This window comes from Lepidochelys kempii, chromosome 1, assembly GCF_965140265.1.
Source record: "Lepidochelys kempii isolate rLepKem1 chromosome 1, rLepKem1.hap2, whole genome shotgun sequence".
Classification (NCBI taxonomy): domain Eukaryota; kingdom Metazoa; phylum Chordata; order Testudines; family Cheloniidae; genus Lepidochelys; species Lepidochelys kempii.
Window position 1 is genome coordinate 125,280,638 of NC_133256.1, and position 15,625 is coordinate 125,296,262.

Consider the following 15,625-nt stretch of genomic DNA (forward strand, 5'->3'; position numbering starts at 1 on the left):
TGTTCCTGATCACTTTCCTCTCCTCTAAGTGCTTCAGAATTGATTTCTTGAGGACCTGCTCCATGGTTTTTCCAGGGACTGAGATGAGGCTCACTGGCCTGTAGTTTCCAGGACTCTCCTTCTTCCCTTTTTTAAAGATGGGCACTACATCAGCCTTTTTCCAGTCATCCGATCGCCATGAGTTTTCAAAGATAATGGCCAATGGCTCTGCAATCACATCCGCCAACTCCTTTAGCACTCTCAGATGCAGCGCATCCAGCTCCCTGGACTTGTGCTCATCCAGATTTTTTAAATAGTCTCGAACCACTTTTTTCTTCACAGAGGGCCGGTCACCTCCTCCCCATGCTGTGCTGCCCAGTGCAGCAGTCTGGGAGCTGACCTTGTTTGTGAAGACAGAAGCAAAAAAAGCATTGAGTACATTAGCTTTTTCCACATCCTGTCACTAGGTTGCTTCCCTCTTTCACTTTCCTTGACTTTCTTCTTGTTGCTAACATACCTGAAGAAACCCTTCTTGTTACTCTTAACATCTCTTGCTTGCTGCACCTGCAGGTGTGATTTGGACTTCCTGATTTCACTCCTGCATGCCCGAGCAATATATTTATACTCTTCCCTGGTCATTTATCCAATCTTCCACTTCTTGTAAGCTTCTTTTTTGAGTTTAAGATCAGCAAGGATTTCACTGTTAAGTCAAGCTGGTCGCCTGCCATATTGACTATTCTTTCTACACATAGGGATAGTTTGTCCCTGTAACTTCAATAAGGATTCTTTAAAATACAGCCAGCTCTCCTGGACTCCTTTCCTCCTCATGTTATTCTCCCAGGGGATCCTGCCGATCAGTTCCCTGAGGGAGTCAAAGTCTGCTTTTCTGAAGTCCAGGGTCCATATTCTGCTGCTCTCCTTTCTTCCCTGTGTCAGGATCCTGAACTCGACCATCTCATGGTCACTGCCTCCCAGGTTCCCATCCAGTTTTGCTTCCCCTACTAATTCTTCCCGGTTTGCGAGGAGCAGGTCAAGAAGAGCTCTGCCCCTAGTTGGTTCCAGGAGGGCGAGTGGCGCAATCCCAGCCCAAACCAGGGCCACCACACAGGGGGCTGGAGGAGCCTCACTGCTGCATGCCAAGCGGGCGGGAAGCAGGAAGGGTGCCTGGGGACAGAGTGTGGGTGGGGCCACGGCTGGTTTTTTGGGGAGGCACAGCTTCCCCCAGCCTATGGTACCTGCTGCCAATATCTGTCATGTGTTTGTCCTCTTGTCCTCTCCCCAGGGACTCAAGCATGTGCAGTAGGGCATATTGTTTTGGATATTTTTTTTTTATAATGTATACACACACTGCTATATGTTTACTTACCCGTTGTTTCATAGTTTCATAGATCTGAAGGCCAAGAAGAACAATTAATCATCTAATCTGACCTGTTGTGGGGAAAATATTTATACTCACTGTCCTTTTGGTGCCACCGTACTGCATGTAAATATAGCCCACAGTAGTGAAACAGGAACTCGTGCTCCGAAAGGTGAACTTTTCCCTGCAGTAAAGGCATCAGGTTTCGCCATCGATCACCCTAATGTGAGGGAGAGAATGGAAGTCACCAAACTAGGGTGAGTACATTCTGTAGTCAGCACTCTCATTGCAAATGGCAATTCTTAAACAAGCTACCATTTGAATCAGGAAATACGAACATTTAAAATTACATATTATTCCACAGCTATAGAGACTTGAGCAACTGATTTTTCAGTTCAGTGGTAGTTCTGAAAAAAAATATTGGACTTTTCAGGGAATTGAAAAATGCTATTTTTGGTCTGTTCCAGACCAAGGATTTGAACCTGGGTCTCCCACCTTTTGGGTGAATACCCAACCACTGGGGCTAAAAGTGACAAGATGGTGACCAAAGGGCAGCATCACCTCCTCCAGCTATTTTATTAATGGCTGAAACTATTCATGTCAGGTTAACAAATCATTTCAAGTCACTCAAAAGTGCATTTTCCGTCAAATACACTATTTGTCTGAAAAATGTCAGCCAGCTCTAATTGGGTCAGTGGAACACTTAATATCTCACACCTCCTTAGCGCCTTTGCTCCAAGGGTCTCAAAACACAAGTACATTACAAAAACATCACCATGGTGATGTATGTTAGCACGATCATTTTACAGAAGCGTAAACTGTAGCCACAGGGAAATCCATTCTTTCTAACTTTGGTGACTAAGGCTGAAGTCGATGGGAGCTGCCGGCGCTCAGAACTCCTGAAACATCAGGTCACATGTTGATGATTAAATATGGATTTAGGAGCCTAACTTTAAGTACCAAAGCTTTATAATTTTGGTCTAAGTGGTGAGCCGTTTGGTTACACACTGAATTAGTGACAAAGCCAGAAATAGGACCCAGGTGTCCAGTCTCCCAGTCCTTTGGTTTATGCTCTAACAAAACATTTCTGCCTCCCAAATTCCTATGCACCCTTCTAATACAAGAGGGCTTTTTTCTTTAAAGAAAACCAGAATCATCCCAGGGAATCACACATATACATTTGTTTCCATCGTTTGTTTATGAAAGAAAATGGAATTTAACTATAATTAATCCTATTTTTATATTAAGAAGTAAACTTATAATAGATAAAAAATATTTGTATTTTCCTTAAAATCATACAGAATGGGTAGAACTAAGCAGGAGGAAAGACAAAGACATTTGTTTTTAAAAACTGTATGACTTCTAACCTGACAATGTCCCTTTAAAACAAGCAACTGTATATTAGGTTGCGCAATATCAATCTTTTCATTACAACTGAAATACAGCAAATATGGTTTATGAAACAGTCTCAATACCTGTCCTGAGGCATTATCCCTGCAGCCAGGTGAGCCACTGTGGGGTAAATGTCCATATGACTTGTAGGTTCATCAATAACTGTATCCGCAGGCAATACTCCTGGCCATCTAAATATCCCTGGCACACGGATCCCTCCTTCCCAGCCTCCCATGCCTTTTCCACCTGTTGTAAGAGAAATGGCACCAGAAGTGATGAGTCATTAGGACAGGGACTCAAGTTATTGTGAATTTACAGATTAGAATACAATATTCAAATACTCTTTAAATGAAAATAAATCTCACTAAATCTAGGAGAGCAAGGAAAGCCAGGGTTAAAGACAGTGCTGACTTTGCTCTTCCCAGCTGCTTATTACTACCATCTTTAAATTAGACCATTTTCTCCTATGGCATCTAAGGCAATTCATGATTGTGAGGTACTTTGGACAGAGGGGAGCAGTTCTATTCTTAAAACCTCCAAAATAAACAAAATTCAGATCTGTAACATTAATGTGGAATTTTGTGATTTAAATATAAATTAATTAGGGGGCTCCTTGATTGTCAAGATCTGACAGAACAAACACAAAGTCAATGGAAGAGAGATTGAAATCCTGTATGACTCTCAGGAAAGCAACCTTGGGATACAAAGGGCTCATCAGGCAGTTCCAACCAGAAGTAGACGGAGCATAGCAAAGTAGTTCATAGACGCAGAAGAAGACTCTGGGAGATGGCTGACAGTCTTCAAGGACTCCACGAAATAATCTACAACTGCAGGGATGCTCTGAGACAATTCTAGAAGGAAGTATGCTATGTAGGAATATGAAGTATTGCAGAGCTCCAAAGAGGACCCTATAAATACTCTACAACAAAGGAGACTCTGAGGCTATCTATAGCCCTTGAATATAGTCTGTACGGCATCTCTTTGAGCTCTCTCTCTATTCTTCTAATTATCTCTCAATTCCATCCCAATCCCTAGGCATCATAATGAACTGGCTCTCTTTTAACCCAAAATATTCACTACTTTGAATGGCATTTCAAAGTGAAAACCAAAGAGAATGCTAAATAATTCCCAGAGAGGAAAAAAACATTGTTGAGCTACACATAAGATTATAAATATGTATTAAATAACTGCAGCGGAGGACCTTAATAAACAATGTAATTTAATACCAAAACCCTGGTACTCAGGAAATTCTAAGTTAAGTTAAAAAACAAACATTATAAAGTATGAAAATATGGAGTTCAGGTACCCAAATAACCTTAGTTCTGCTCTTTTATGTTTGCCACCCTGTGGCGAGTCAGACAGGCACTTATGAAAAGTATCACAGGAAACTGACATGTGGAACCAAAGTTAACATGCTAGTTTGGCCAGTAAACCAGTGGGCTGAGGATAGTGGCCAGAATTTTATGCTTGGCAAATTGACAGGAAGGTAGAAGAACCTTTTAGTGGACAATGATAGAATAACCGGTCCATAGCAGAAGTATCTTTGACTGTGCTTTGAAGCATTAAGGTTCATATCTGTTCTAATTTTTAAAAATCTCATCTAATTGTGACGGGGCAAGGCCAGATGGCTATAGAAAAGTAGTGGGAGATAGATATATTAGCTCCAGGCTAAACAAATCCCTGGTACCAGGATAAGTGAAATGGCAGCTGCTCCAGGTCAATTAAGAACTTTCCGGAAGACAGGGAGAACGCTAGGTTGATTGGGACACCTGAAGCCAGCTGAAACTAGTTAAAAGCCTCCCAGTTAGTCAGGTCAGGATGGATGTCAGGAGCTGTGGGAGGAAGCTGTGCCGTTGGAGAGACTGAGCAGTACACACCATATCAGGCACAAGGAAGGAGGCCCTGAGGTAAGGATGAAGTGGAGCCTGAGGAAGTGGGAGCTGCATTGGGGAAGTAGCCCAGGGAATTGTACATGTCATGTTTCTAAAAGGTCAGCTACCATAGCTGATACTATTAGGGTCCCTGGGCTGGAGCCTGGAGGAGGGGGTGGGCCTTGGCTTCCCCCGATTAATCACTGAGACTGGGAGACAACAAAGACTGTGCAAGGGAGGATAGCTTCTCCTCACCTCCCTTGCTGGTTTATGATGAAAATGGCTCAGTAGACTGTGACCCTTGTCTCCAGAGAGAGAAGGGTTATGTGGAGGGTCACAGTGAGCCTTTGAGGCTAGCAAAATCCGCCAGGAAACGTGGAACCCACAGAGACAAGAACAGAGCTTTGTCACATAATGTAATAGTAGATGTTTTCCTTGTCCATAAAAGTGTTTTATACTTTTTTTTTTAAAACTATACAAAGCTCTTAGCCATAATGATGACTTGTAATGATGACAATGAGTTCCACAGCTTGTTTATGCATTGGGCTAAAAACTTTGTCTTTGAATCTGCTGTCAATTTGTTGTCTTTCAGTTTCACTGGAAGTTCCATTGTTGTTCTGTTATGAGAGAGGATAAATAGGAACACCCAATGTATATTCTCCCAACCATTTATTATTTTTATATCTATATCATGGTCCCCCTGACTCATTATTTTTTAAACTTAATGGCCCTAATTTTTTTCTTTTTTTTTTCTTATACAAAAATCTCTTCATTCTTCTAGTCATTGTCATTGCCTCTCTCTGAACCCCTTCTGTTTCTGCTGTATCTTTCTTGTAATAACATGGTACAAAAACAACACTATGGACCAGATGTTAGTTGTGAAAGCTCGCCAAATGGTATCTCTATGTACACAGAATCATAGAAATGTAGGGCTAGAAAGGTCCTTGAGCGGTCATCAAGTCCAGCCTCCTGCACTGAGGCAGGACCAAGTATACTTAGACCATTCTGATGGCAGAGAACTAGAGTTACTCCATTTTGAAAACTTGCTGCCATTTTGTGATAGGCAAGCACATCACTAAGGTATCATCCCACCATTAGCTGAAGGTAGAGAAACAAGAACTGGCAGGAAAAATAACAAACACTGGTGAGACAGTTGGTCAGAAGGTTGGGTGCATTAGATCCTATGTTGCAATGCTGGCATATGCACCAAGAGTTCTGACAGAAAAAAACATAAGCAAAAGTGAGAAAAACAAGCATGATATAAAAATCTGAGAAAGTCAGTCAGGCAGTCAGTGTTGAAGAGTAAGAGGAGAGTGTGTGTGGGTGAGCGAGCAGTCAGTGAGTGTCAGAGAGAAAGTAAGTGTCAGACAGTGTATGTGAGGAGAAGGTGCAGGAAAGAAGCAGAATGGAGCAGTGTAAATGTATGTGTGGCAGATCGAGAAGAAAGAGAACAGAGAGCGGATGAGAGCAGAAAGCAGAGGGAGAGAGAGAGACAGAGACCAGAGAGAAGGACCTGAGAGGGAGATGAAACTTTATTCAAGAGATCCGTAAAGACTGTTAGAAAGTCTGCTGTTGACGACCCAGTGAAGACAGTCCATCAGAAGCGGGGCGATGCCACTTCAGCATCACTTCTAACTGTATGTTATTGCAGTTTGGGATGCTCTTAGCCCAGGAGTAGTCAATTATTTTTTGTCAAGATCCACATTTCTTGATCAAGGTATAGTCAAGGTCGGACTCCAGAGAAACATTTTTCACACCACAAGTGCCCCTGTTCAACAAACACATACAATGCTGTGTAATGTATCCAGGGCCTATTGCTTATATTTGTAGTGCATTAAATGAAAAATAAAGTCAAACCACTGTATAACCTAAAAATAACCTCCAAGAAAGATGCAATACATTACACCTGAGACTTTGAGAAAGTACATTGATAAAATATCAAATAGATGCAAATATTAGCATTAAAACACTTTTAGACAACTGCTTAAGTTTTGAATGTGTTTTGTCAATCAAATTATTGTAGGTATATATGTTTATAGATAGATAAACATATTTGAAACTTTCAAGCCTTTCGTGGTTCATTTATTCTAAGTATCAAAGTTTGAAAGAAAATAACTTAGTACATATGAATTCTTTATCTTTTATGATTCGAGTCTTTCCAGTAAGAAATACACACCCACCTATACCAGTATTAAGAAAAAGAATCATGAATAATTACTGTGAAGTACCTGTTAAAACTGTAGAATCACTACTGAAAATGTAATTTTCTACAGCACTACAAATTTAAATTAAACTATGCGTGAATAATGTATAGTTAGTTTTACTACTCACCACCAGTGGGAAAAGTGACAGGTCCTCTGATGGACAAGGGCCTTGAAGTTTGGAGTGAGTTCAGTCAAGGCCAGATGGAAGCAATTGCACAGATGATTATTAGTCAGAAAGGAGCGATGACAAGTTTTAAAGTTGTTCACTGTTGAGAATGCTGACTCACACATGTATGTTGAGCCAAATATAGTCAATGTTAAATGCCACCTTCCTCAAGTGTGGATACATAGAGTGCAGCACAAGGATCTTTCAGAAAGTTTCAGATATAGGGTGTGCTGCACCTTAAGCACTCCCATGTGCTTGTAAATCAGCAAGCTCCAGTTGTAATTCTGCTTTTTCCACATCTGGAAAGGATGTTTTTGCTTGATCAAACCAAGTGCCATTTCCTTGTACCACAAATGGGTTCCTTACAAACAGGAAGATACCTTTAACATTTTCATAATTCTTGGAACCTCTTCTGGGTGGTTTGAAGAAGCCTGTCTAGAGATCATGCCGTCTGATTCACATCTGCAGTGTTCCGGCAGTTTAGCAGCATCAGGAAATGCCGCAATTCCCCAGTTTCCAAATCTCTTTTGAAGAGACTCAGTTTGTTTTGAAATGAAGTGACACAGCTGTGGAGATCCATTACATTGAAATTTTGCCCCTGTAGCTTTAAGTTGAACTCATCTAAGTGTCCTGTCAAATCAACAAGGAAGGACAGGATGCTCATGCTTGTGCCATCCCTCAAAAATGCATGTCGCTCTTCTGCCTCTTTCCCTGGAATGTTATGTAGACATTCTTCCATATGAACTCAAATTTCCCACAGCCTTCTGTTCAGCCAGAGGATGCCATTATGAACTAACAGGTCATTGGCAGATACTTCTGAAAGAAAGCTTTTGAACAGTATGTGTGCCAGTGATGACTTGGACCAAAGGAAGTTGAAAAGTTTAATCACCATTGACACTAGCATACTTATTGCTAAGCTTTGCACAAAGTGTGGTTAGGTGAATACACAGTGATAGGAAATCAAATTGGGGTTCAGATCTTGCAGATGTTTCACAAGCATTCAGTGAGTACGGATCACGGCAGGAGAGCCATCTGTTGTAATTGACAATCCAAGTCATGTGAAAACCTTCATTAGACAAAATAATCTGAACAGAATTAAACAAATCCTCACCACTTGTGCGATTGTTATGTGGTATATAAAGGACAGCAAATCCTCCATAAATTTCTCTCCATCAAAAAATCAGACATACAGTGCTACCTGTGCTGTGTACCTGATATCACAGGATTCGTCCACTGCCATGGAAAATTTTCCAATTTTCAGTTTCTCACACAACTGCTTGAAAATGTCTTGTGCCATCATCTCATTGTGTCTAAGAGCTGTTCTGTCTGACAATGGCAGTTGTCTGAAGGTGCCAGTGTGATTCTCCTCCACAAAAAGGGTTTCAGCTGTAGTAACCATACATTGCTTAATAATGTCCTCATTTGTAAAAGCTTTCCTGAGTCTTCCTATTACCCATCTGCACCTCAGTGAAGCTTCAGCTGCCTTTTCCTGAGCACAAGTAGCCTTTGATATAATATTGGTGCTCTGAAAATTTGCATCCTTTAACGAAGTGATCTTGCCTGATCTTAAATGGGAGCCTAGTGGATATTTGTGGTCAAAATCCACATGCTTCCTTTGGTAGTGCCATTTGATGTTCCCACTTTTAACAATAGCCACAATCCCTGTAAAAATTAAACATACTGAGCCATCCTTTGGATGTTGTGGCAAAATAAATCAGTAAGCGTCAGTCCACTCTTCTTTAAATTAATGGTTTTCGGTGTCAACTTTCCTTTTTTTTGCTGCCATGTTTAAACACGGTGCCATTAAACGTCAAAAATGCCATAGGTAGGACTACCTTTGCTAAACCTTCAGTTCCTGTGACTCTTCACGCCCCCATACAGAGGCAAGGGAGAGGAGAGGGAGCGGCACAAGAGCCCTCCCCTTGTCACAGGAGTAGAGGGAAGGAAGGGAAGAGCAGAGCTGCTACCAGCCACTGAACTCTTCTCCTTCCTGTCTCCTATAAGAATGGCGCCTGCTGAGGGGCAGGGGCAGAGAGCATCACCTGCTTCCTGCAGCAACCCTGATTAGCTACTTTTTCCCTTGCTGCCAATCAGAGGAGGTTTCTCCAGGATAAGAAAAGAAATGTGCACCCCTCATCAGCTTAGGTGGAATTGTGAACATTTTAATTGCAAGGTCTGTGACTCAGGGGCACAATTTCAGATTTTGATTGGGGTGAGGGGTGGCGACTTTAATTGTGGTTCCAGGGGCTACTTGGCTGTCAGGCCAAGGCAGCAGGGCTCCTGCTGACAGTCCCACACAGGGCTTAAACTCAATCAGAGCGCACTGGAGAAGAGCTCTGGTAAATATTTTTAAACCTACAGGAATCGCAGGGCCTCCAACTCCAACTTGCAGAAGCCACGAGTGCCTCGCAGGGGAGAAGCCCTGAGCCCCGACACCTCTCACAGGGGCTGAAGCCCCGAATCCCAGTGTGCCCCCCAGACCGGTCAAAACATAGGCGCTGACTTCCCCTTTGCCTGGTGGGTGCTCGACCCCCCCGCCTCCTGTCTCTGTCCCCGCCTCTTCCCACCCCTGCACCGCCCTCGTCTCGCCCCCATTCCACCCCCTTCCCACACGTCCCCGCCCCTGCCCCACCTCTTCCCCTGAGTGTGTCATGTCCCTGCTCCTCCCCTTCCCTCGCAGAAAGTCCTAAGTGCTGCCAAACAGCTGTTAGATGGCGGTGGGGGTACGGGGGTGGAAAGTGCTGGGAGAGAGTGGAGACGCAGCATGCTCGATGGGGTGAGGAGGAGGGGGGAGCTTGGCTGTCAGTGGCTGTGGAGCACCTGCTAATTTTTCCCTGTGGGTGCTCCAGCCCCGGAGCACTCACGGAGTCAGCGCCTATGGGTCAAAAGCCTCTGGCAGTCCGGATTTGGACTGTGTTTTGCCTATTGACTACCCCGTCCTAGCCTATTGACAGGGATTGTTGTGTTAATGAAGGGTTACTTGTTTTAGAGATATACTGCTTGTGTCAGTCATTTATCAGACAGATGTGCTGTTTCCTCTAGGTATTCCTGAGACCACCCTAGCAGATAGAAAACCCTTGGGGTAATAAATCCATGAGCTAGCCAGAAGTGGTTGAGAGAAAGAGGACAATTGACACAAGCAAGAGTAGTCGAGTGGTATGATTGACACAACCAGGAATACAGTAGTAGACAGGAGGGTAGGAACTAGGGTAGCAGCAGTCTGTGAATTACTTAAGGGAATTTAGGACTCAGGCATATTACCTGGCTGAGTGTGCAATATAAGCATAACATCAGAAATGATAGCAAAGAAGGAAGAGTCAAGTGATAATTGGGAGAGATAATCAGCCCTTTAATTCAATTTTGGGTGGGAGTGAAACAGGGAATGGGGCAATTTGGTTTAATAAATTTAGATGGTAATGGTATTGTAGGAATGGATATATTGAAAGATTTCCAATTAGTAGTTGATCTAGTAAATAAAGCATTGTGGCAAATTCCCCCGGACCAACCAAATACCTTATATGGCAACCAGTTATTATTTAAGGGCAGCTAGCCAGTATCCTGCTTCAAGTTGCTGAAAGGATAAAATGGACCAAATGGCCTTCAGAGATATGAGAAACAGCCCAGGAACATAAGGAAGTTTGGGCTACTAGCAAAATTGAGTGTGGAAAAATTGGAGAGGAGATCCTTATTACCAGACCTGATAGCCCCACCTCAAAAAGAGTACAAATACCCTAGAGAAGCAAAAAGTAGTCTACTTGTAACAATACAGAGACTCTTAGACCAGTGAGTCATAGTAGAACAGCAAAGTACGAACAATTGGGCTATTTGGCCTGTTTTAAAAGCAAATGGGAAACTTGGAGATTGACAATTGATTTTCAGCCACTCAATAAAGTGACACCCATGACTGCCCCAGTAGAGGCAATGTAACCAGAGGTAATGGCATCCCTAGCAGGAAGAGCTCAATGGTTTACAGTCCTGGACTTGTCAAACGCTTTCTTTGTCATTCACTTACATAGTGATTACTGGTATAAATTAGCATGTATGTTCTAGGGACAACAATTTGGGTTTACCGGAGTCCTGCAAGGTTTTCATAGCACCCTAACTATTTGCCATACACATATGGTGAAGATGTGGCATGGAATGTCCAATAAGGATAGCATTATCTCCTATATGGCTGATATCCTTATCAGTATTAAAACTAAGGAGAAAAACATGGAAATATTAAATCAGGTTCTGCAAAATATAAGAGACTGGGTTTAAGGTTAGCCCCTGGAAGGCTCAAATGTGTCAGCAACAGGTAAATTACCTGGGAGTTACATTAGGGCAGGAAGGGAGGTCACCAGATAAACAAAGGGTAGAATTATCACAAGTATTACCAGTTCCCACAGATATATCTACCCTAGGGTCCTTTTTGGGTATGGCTAACTTCTCTCAGGACTTTATTGAGAGAATGAAGAAAAGGCTGCTCTGTTGTATAAGTTGCTTAAGGATAGTGAATGGGAATGGGGATTAGAGCAGTGGGAAGCATTTACATAATTAGAACAAGCCCTAGCACAGGTCCCAGCATTAGCCTATCCAAAAGTGGGACAGCCCTTTGTTCTCCAGTTGGCTACTACTGATACATGTATATGTGTGGGGCTCAGTCAGGATCAGGGAACAGGGCTCCAACCAGTGGCATATGCCTCTAAGATTCTGAATAGGGGAGAACAGGGATATATTTTTTTGCCTCTGTCTTCACGAACAAGGTCAGCTCCCAGACTGCTGTGCTGGGCATCACAACATGGGGAAGAGATGGCCAGCCCTCTGTGGAGAAAGAGGTGGTTAGGGACTATTTAGAAAAGCTGGACGTGCACAAGTCCATGGGGCCGGACGAGTTGCATCCGAGAGTGCTAAAGGAATTGGCGGCTGTGATTGCAGAGCCATTGGCCATTATCTTTGAAAACTCGTGGCGAAAGGGGGAAGTCCCGGATGACTGGAAAAAGGCTAATGTAGTGCCAATCTTTAAAAAAGGGAAGAAGAAGGATCCTGGAAACTACAGGCCAGTCAGCCTCACCTCAGTCCCTGGAAAAATCATGGAGCAGGTCCTCAAAGAATCAATCCTGAAGCACTTACATGAGAGGAAAGTGATCAGGAACAGTCAGCATGGATTCCCCAAGGGAAGGTCATGCCTGACTAATCTAATCGCCTTCTATGATGAGATTACTGGTTCTGTGGATGAAGGGAAAGCAGTGGATGTATTGTTTCTTGACTTTAGCAAAGCTTTTGACACGGTCTCCCACAGTATTCTTGTCAGCAAGTTAAAGAAGTATGGGCTGGATGAATGCACTATAAGGTGGGTAGAAAGTTGGCTAGATTGTCAGGCTCAACGGGTAGTGATCAATGGCTCCATGTCTAGTTGGCAGCCGGTGTCAAGTGGAGTGCCCCAGGGGTCGGTCCTGGGGCCGGTTTTGTTCAATATCTTCATAAATGATCTGGAGGATGGTGTGGATTGCACTCTCAGCAAATTTGCGGATGATACTAAACTGGGAGGAGTGGTAGATATGCTGGAGGGCAGGGATAGGATACAGAGGGACCTAGACAAATTGGAGGATTGGGCCAAAAGAAATCTGATGAGGTTCAATAAGGATAAGTGCAGAGTCCTGCACTTAGGATGGAAGAACCCAATGCACAGCTACAGACTAGGGACTGAATGGCTTGGCAGCAGTTCTGTGGAAAAGGACCTAGGGGTGACAGTGGATGAGAAGCTGCATATGAGTCAGCAGTGTGCCCTTGTTGCCAAGAAGGCCAATGGCATTTTGGGATGTATAAGTAGGGCCATAGTGAGGGATGTGATTGTCCCCCTCTATTCGACATTGGTGAGGCCTCATCTGGAGTACTGTGTCTAGTTTTGGGCCCCACACTACAAGAAGGATGTGGAGAAATTGGAGAGAGTCCAGGGAAGGGCAACAAAAATGATTAGGGGTCTGGAACACATGACTTATGAGGAGAGGCTGAGGGAACTGGGCTTGTTTAGTCTGCAGAAGAGAAGAATGGGGGGGGGGGGGATTTGATAGCTGCTTTCAACTACCTGAGAGGTGGTTCCAGAGAGGATGGTTCTAGACTATTCTCAGTGGTAGAAGAGGACAGGACAAGGAGTAATGGTCTCAAGTTGCAGTGGGGGAGGTTTAGGTTGGATATTAGGAAAAACTTTTTCACTAGGAGGGTGGTGAAACACTGGAATGCGTTACCTAGGGAGGTGGTAGAATCTCCTTCCTTAGAAGTTTTTAAGGTCAGGCTTGACAAAGCCCTGGCTGGGATGATTTAATTGGGGATTGGTCCTGCTTTGAGCAGGGGGTTGGACTAGATGACCTCCTGAGGTCCCTTCCAACCCTGATATTCTATGATTCTATGATTCTATATCCCATTTGAAAAAGAAGTGTTAGCACTGATCTGGGCTCTACAACATTGGGACTATCTGGTAAGACTGTCCCCGATGCTCCTTAACACATTTCACTCCCTGGTAAAATATGCGCTGATAGGAAAAATTAATGATGGTCATGTATCTAGTCCCCGGTTAGCCAAATTAACACTGACATTATTGAATAAAAATGTAAATATGGAAAAATTACAACTCTTGTCCCCAGTCCCATATTGACTTTATAATTTAAGTGGAACAGCATGAGTACCTCCTGCCTGAAGTCCCTCCAGAAGGAGCCTTATTGGAGCAATGTTAGGGGACATAGTAGAAAAAGTAGATATAATCCGGTGTGTGGATGGTCCAGTTATTATGAAGAAGGTAAACCAAACACTGGAGCTGCTACGGTAAGGGTATCTGATGGAATTGTTTTTAGGGGACAGCGTGTGCCCCACTGAGTGCAAGCAGATGAAATTGTGGCAATAGCAGTAGCTATTTGCACAGACTCTGAGCGGGTAATGAGAGCTGTGGTGGACCCAATGGAAGAAAAGGGGAATGAGGTCCGCATATTATAAGCCTATTGCACACGCTAAAAAGGATGCTTCCGATGAAGTGAGCTGAGCTCACAAAAGCTTATGCTCAAATAAATTTATTAGTCTCTAAGGTGCCACAAGTCCTCCTTTTCTTTTCATGTATATAATTGTTGATCTAGCGTTTACACTCCCGCTATTAAGGGAGAAAAGGTTTTTCTGTCATTTTTTTAAAGATAATAAGGAAGACGTGACTTAGATGATACGAGATGAAGCTCCGTTTGTTCTGGCTCTTTTGGGCATTGGTGCTTGCTGGATCCTGTGTGGTGGTGTGAGTTTGGAAGCTGTGGTACCAGCGAGGAATGCTCAAGCAGCAGAAGGAAAGAACAACATCACAATGTCGTGCTAATGGTCTGTGGGGTTAGACAGGAAAGGGTGGGAAATAACCAAACAGTCTGAAGTATTAAATGTAATGGGAAATCAAACACTAAATATCCAATGGATAATGCCAACCAATCCTTGGGATGAAGAAGAGAGTGTTAATGTGTCTGTGATTTTAAGTGGGCATCTATGTGAGTGGGTTTGGATAAAAGAAGGACAAATGTGGGCATACATAGCTAATATAATGTCAATGGGGCAGAAGATTATAAATAGAGACCCAGGAAAAAATAAATCTATATTATGGTTTCAAGGGAGAGAAACTTGTGCCTGGAGGTATAGAGCAATAAGTAATTGCATACAGGTTCTGAGGAAGAATCCTTCATGTGTATTTGTAGCATGGCATGCTTCTAAGTGGGTAAAAGAAGAAAATGAAATGATATTATTGGAATGGGCCCACAATGTTAATCAGAGTTCTGTTATGCTAAACATTACTGACTCACTGGGTGGAATAAATAGTGTAGTGATTTATTGTGCTGCCCAGCAAAAATCTATAGCTAAGGACTAATCAAGACTGCAAGTGCCTTGGTATAGTCAGTTGTTGGAACAAGATGGGGGAATCCGGGAAAAATAACAAAAATTGGACCACATTCCAGCACTGCTGTAAATGTACCCTAATAATAAGATGAAACAAAGGGGGACATGGATTATGGAAAATTGTTGGTTCTAATAGCATGCATGGAACCTTTACTGTATTGTGGGTGTCCAAAGCTGATCAAATTAAGGTCGGCCCTTACGTAATAAAAGCAGACATTAAAAGACATTTAGTGCTGGACCTCAGTTATTCTCTGAAGAAGGTAATACTTGAGACTTAACCCTCATGAACATGTCAAACATACAGCCACAATGTATTAAGTATGTGGAGCCTTTGCTTAAAGAATGGCAAAGGTATGTGGCAATACAGCTGCTGTCAAAACCTCTCACTAAAAAGGAAAAATGAGATCTGCTAGGTAAAGATCTAGGAGCAGGGACAAGTCTTCGCATAGGCACTGACTTTTATTTTTTTCCAGTGGGTGCTCTAGCCCAACTCCGCCCCAAGGCTGCGCCCCACCCCACCCCCTCCCTTGAGGCCCCGCCCTTGCTCCACCTCTTCCTGTTCATGCTCTGCCCTCTCCCCCGAGGCCCCATGCCAGCTGCCAAACAGCTGAATGGTGGCCCAGCTGAACAGCTGTGGCTAGTGGGTGATGACCACCCCCACTATATTTTTCCATGGGTGCTTGAGCCCTGGAGCAACCGATGAAGTGAGCTGTAGCTCACGAAAGCTCATGCTCAAATAAATTGGTTAGTCTCTAAG

The 15,625-nt window shown here is 43.2% G+C and overlaps 1 protein-coding gene across 1 annotated transcript in view; it reads right to left on the reverse strand.

The window, feature by feature from the left end:
• Positions 1 to 15,625, reverse strand: part of LOC140898931 (arylsulfatase H-like) — a 55,402-nt gene that overhangs the window by 11,603 nt on the left and 28,174 nt on the right. Inside the window, 3 exon segments of the mRNA XM_073313951.1 lie at positions 1,436 to 1,540; positions 1,543 to 1,556; positions 2,812 to 2,974. Coding sequence (XP_073170052.1) covers positions 1,436 to 1,540; positions 1,543 to 1,556; positions 2,812 to 2,974 — 282 coding nt within the window.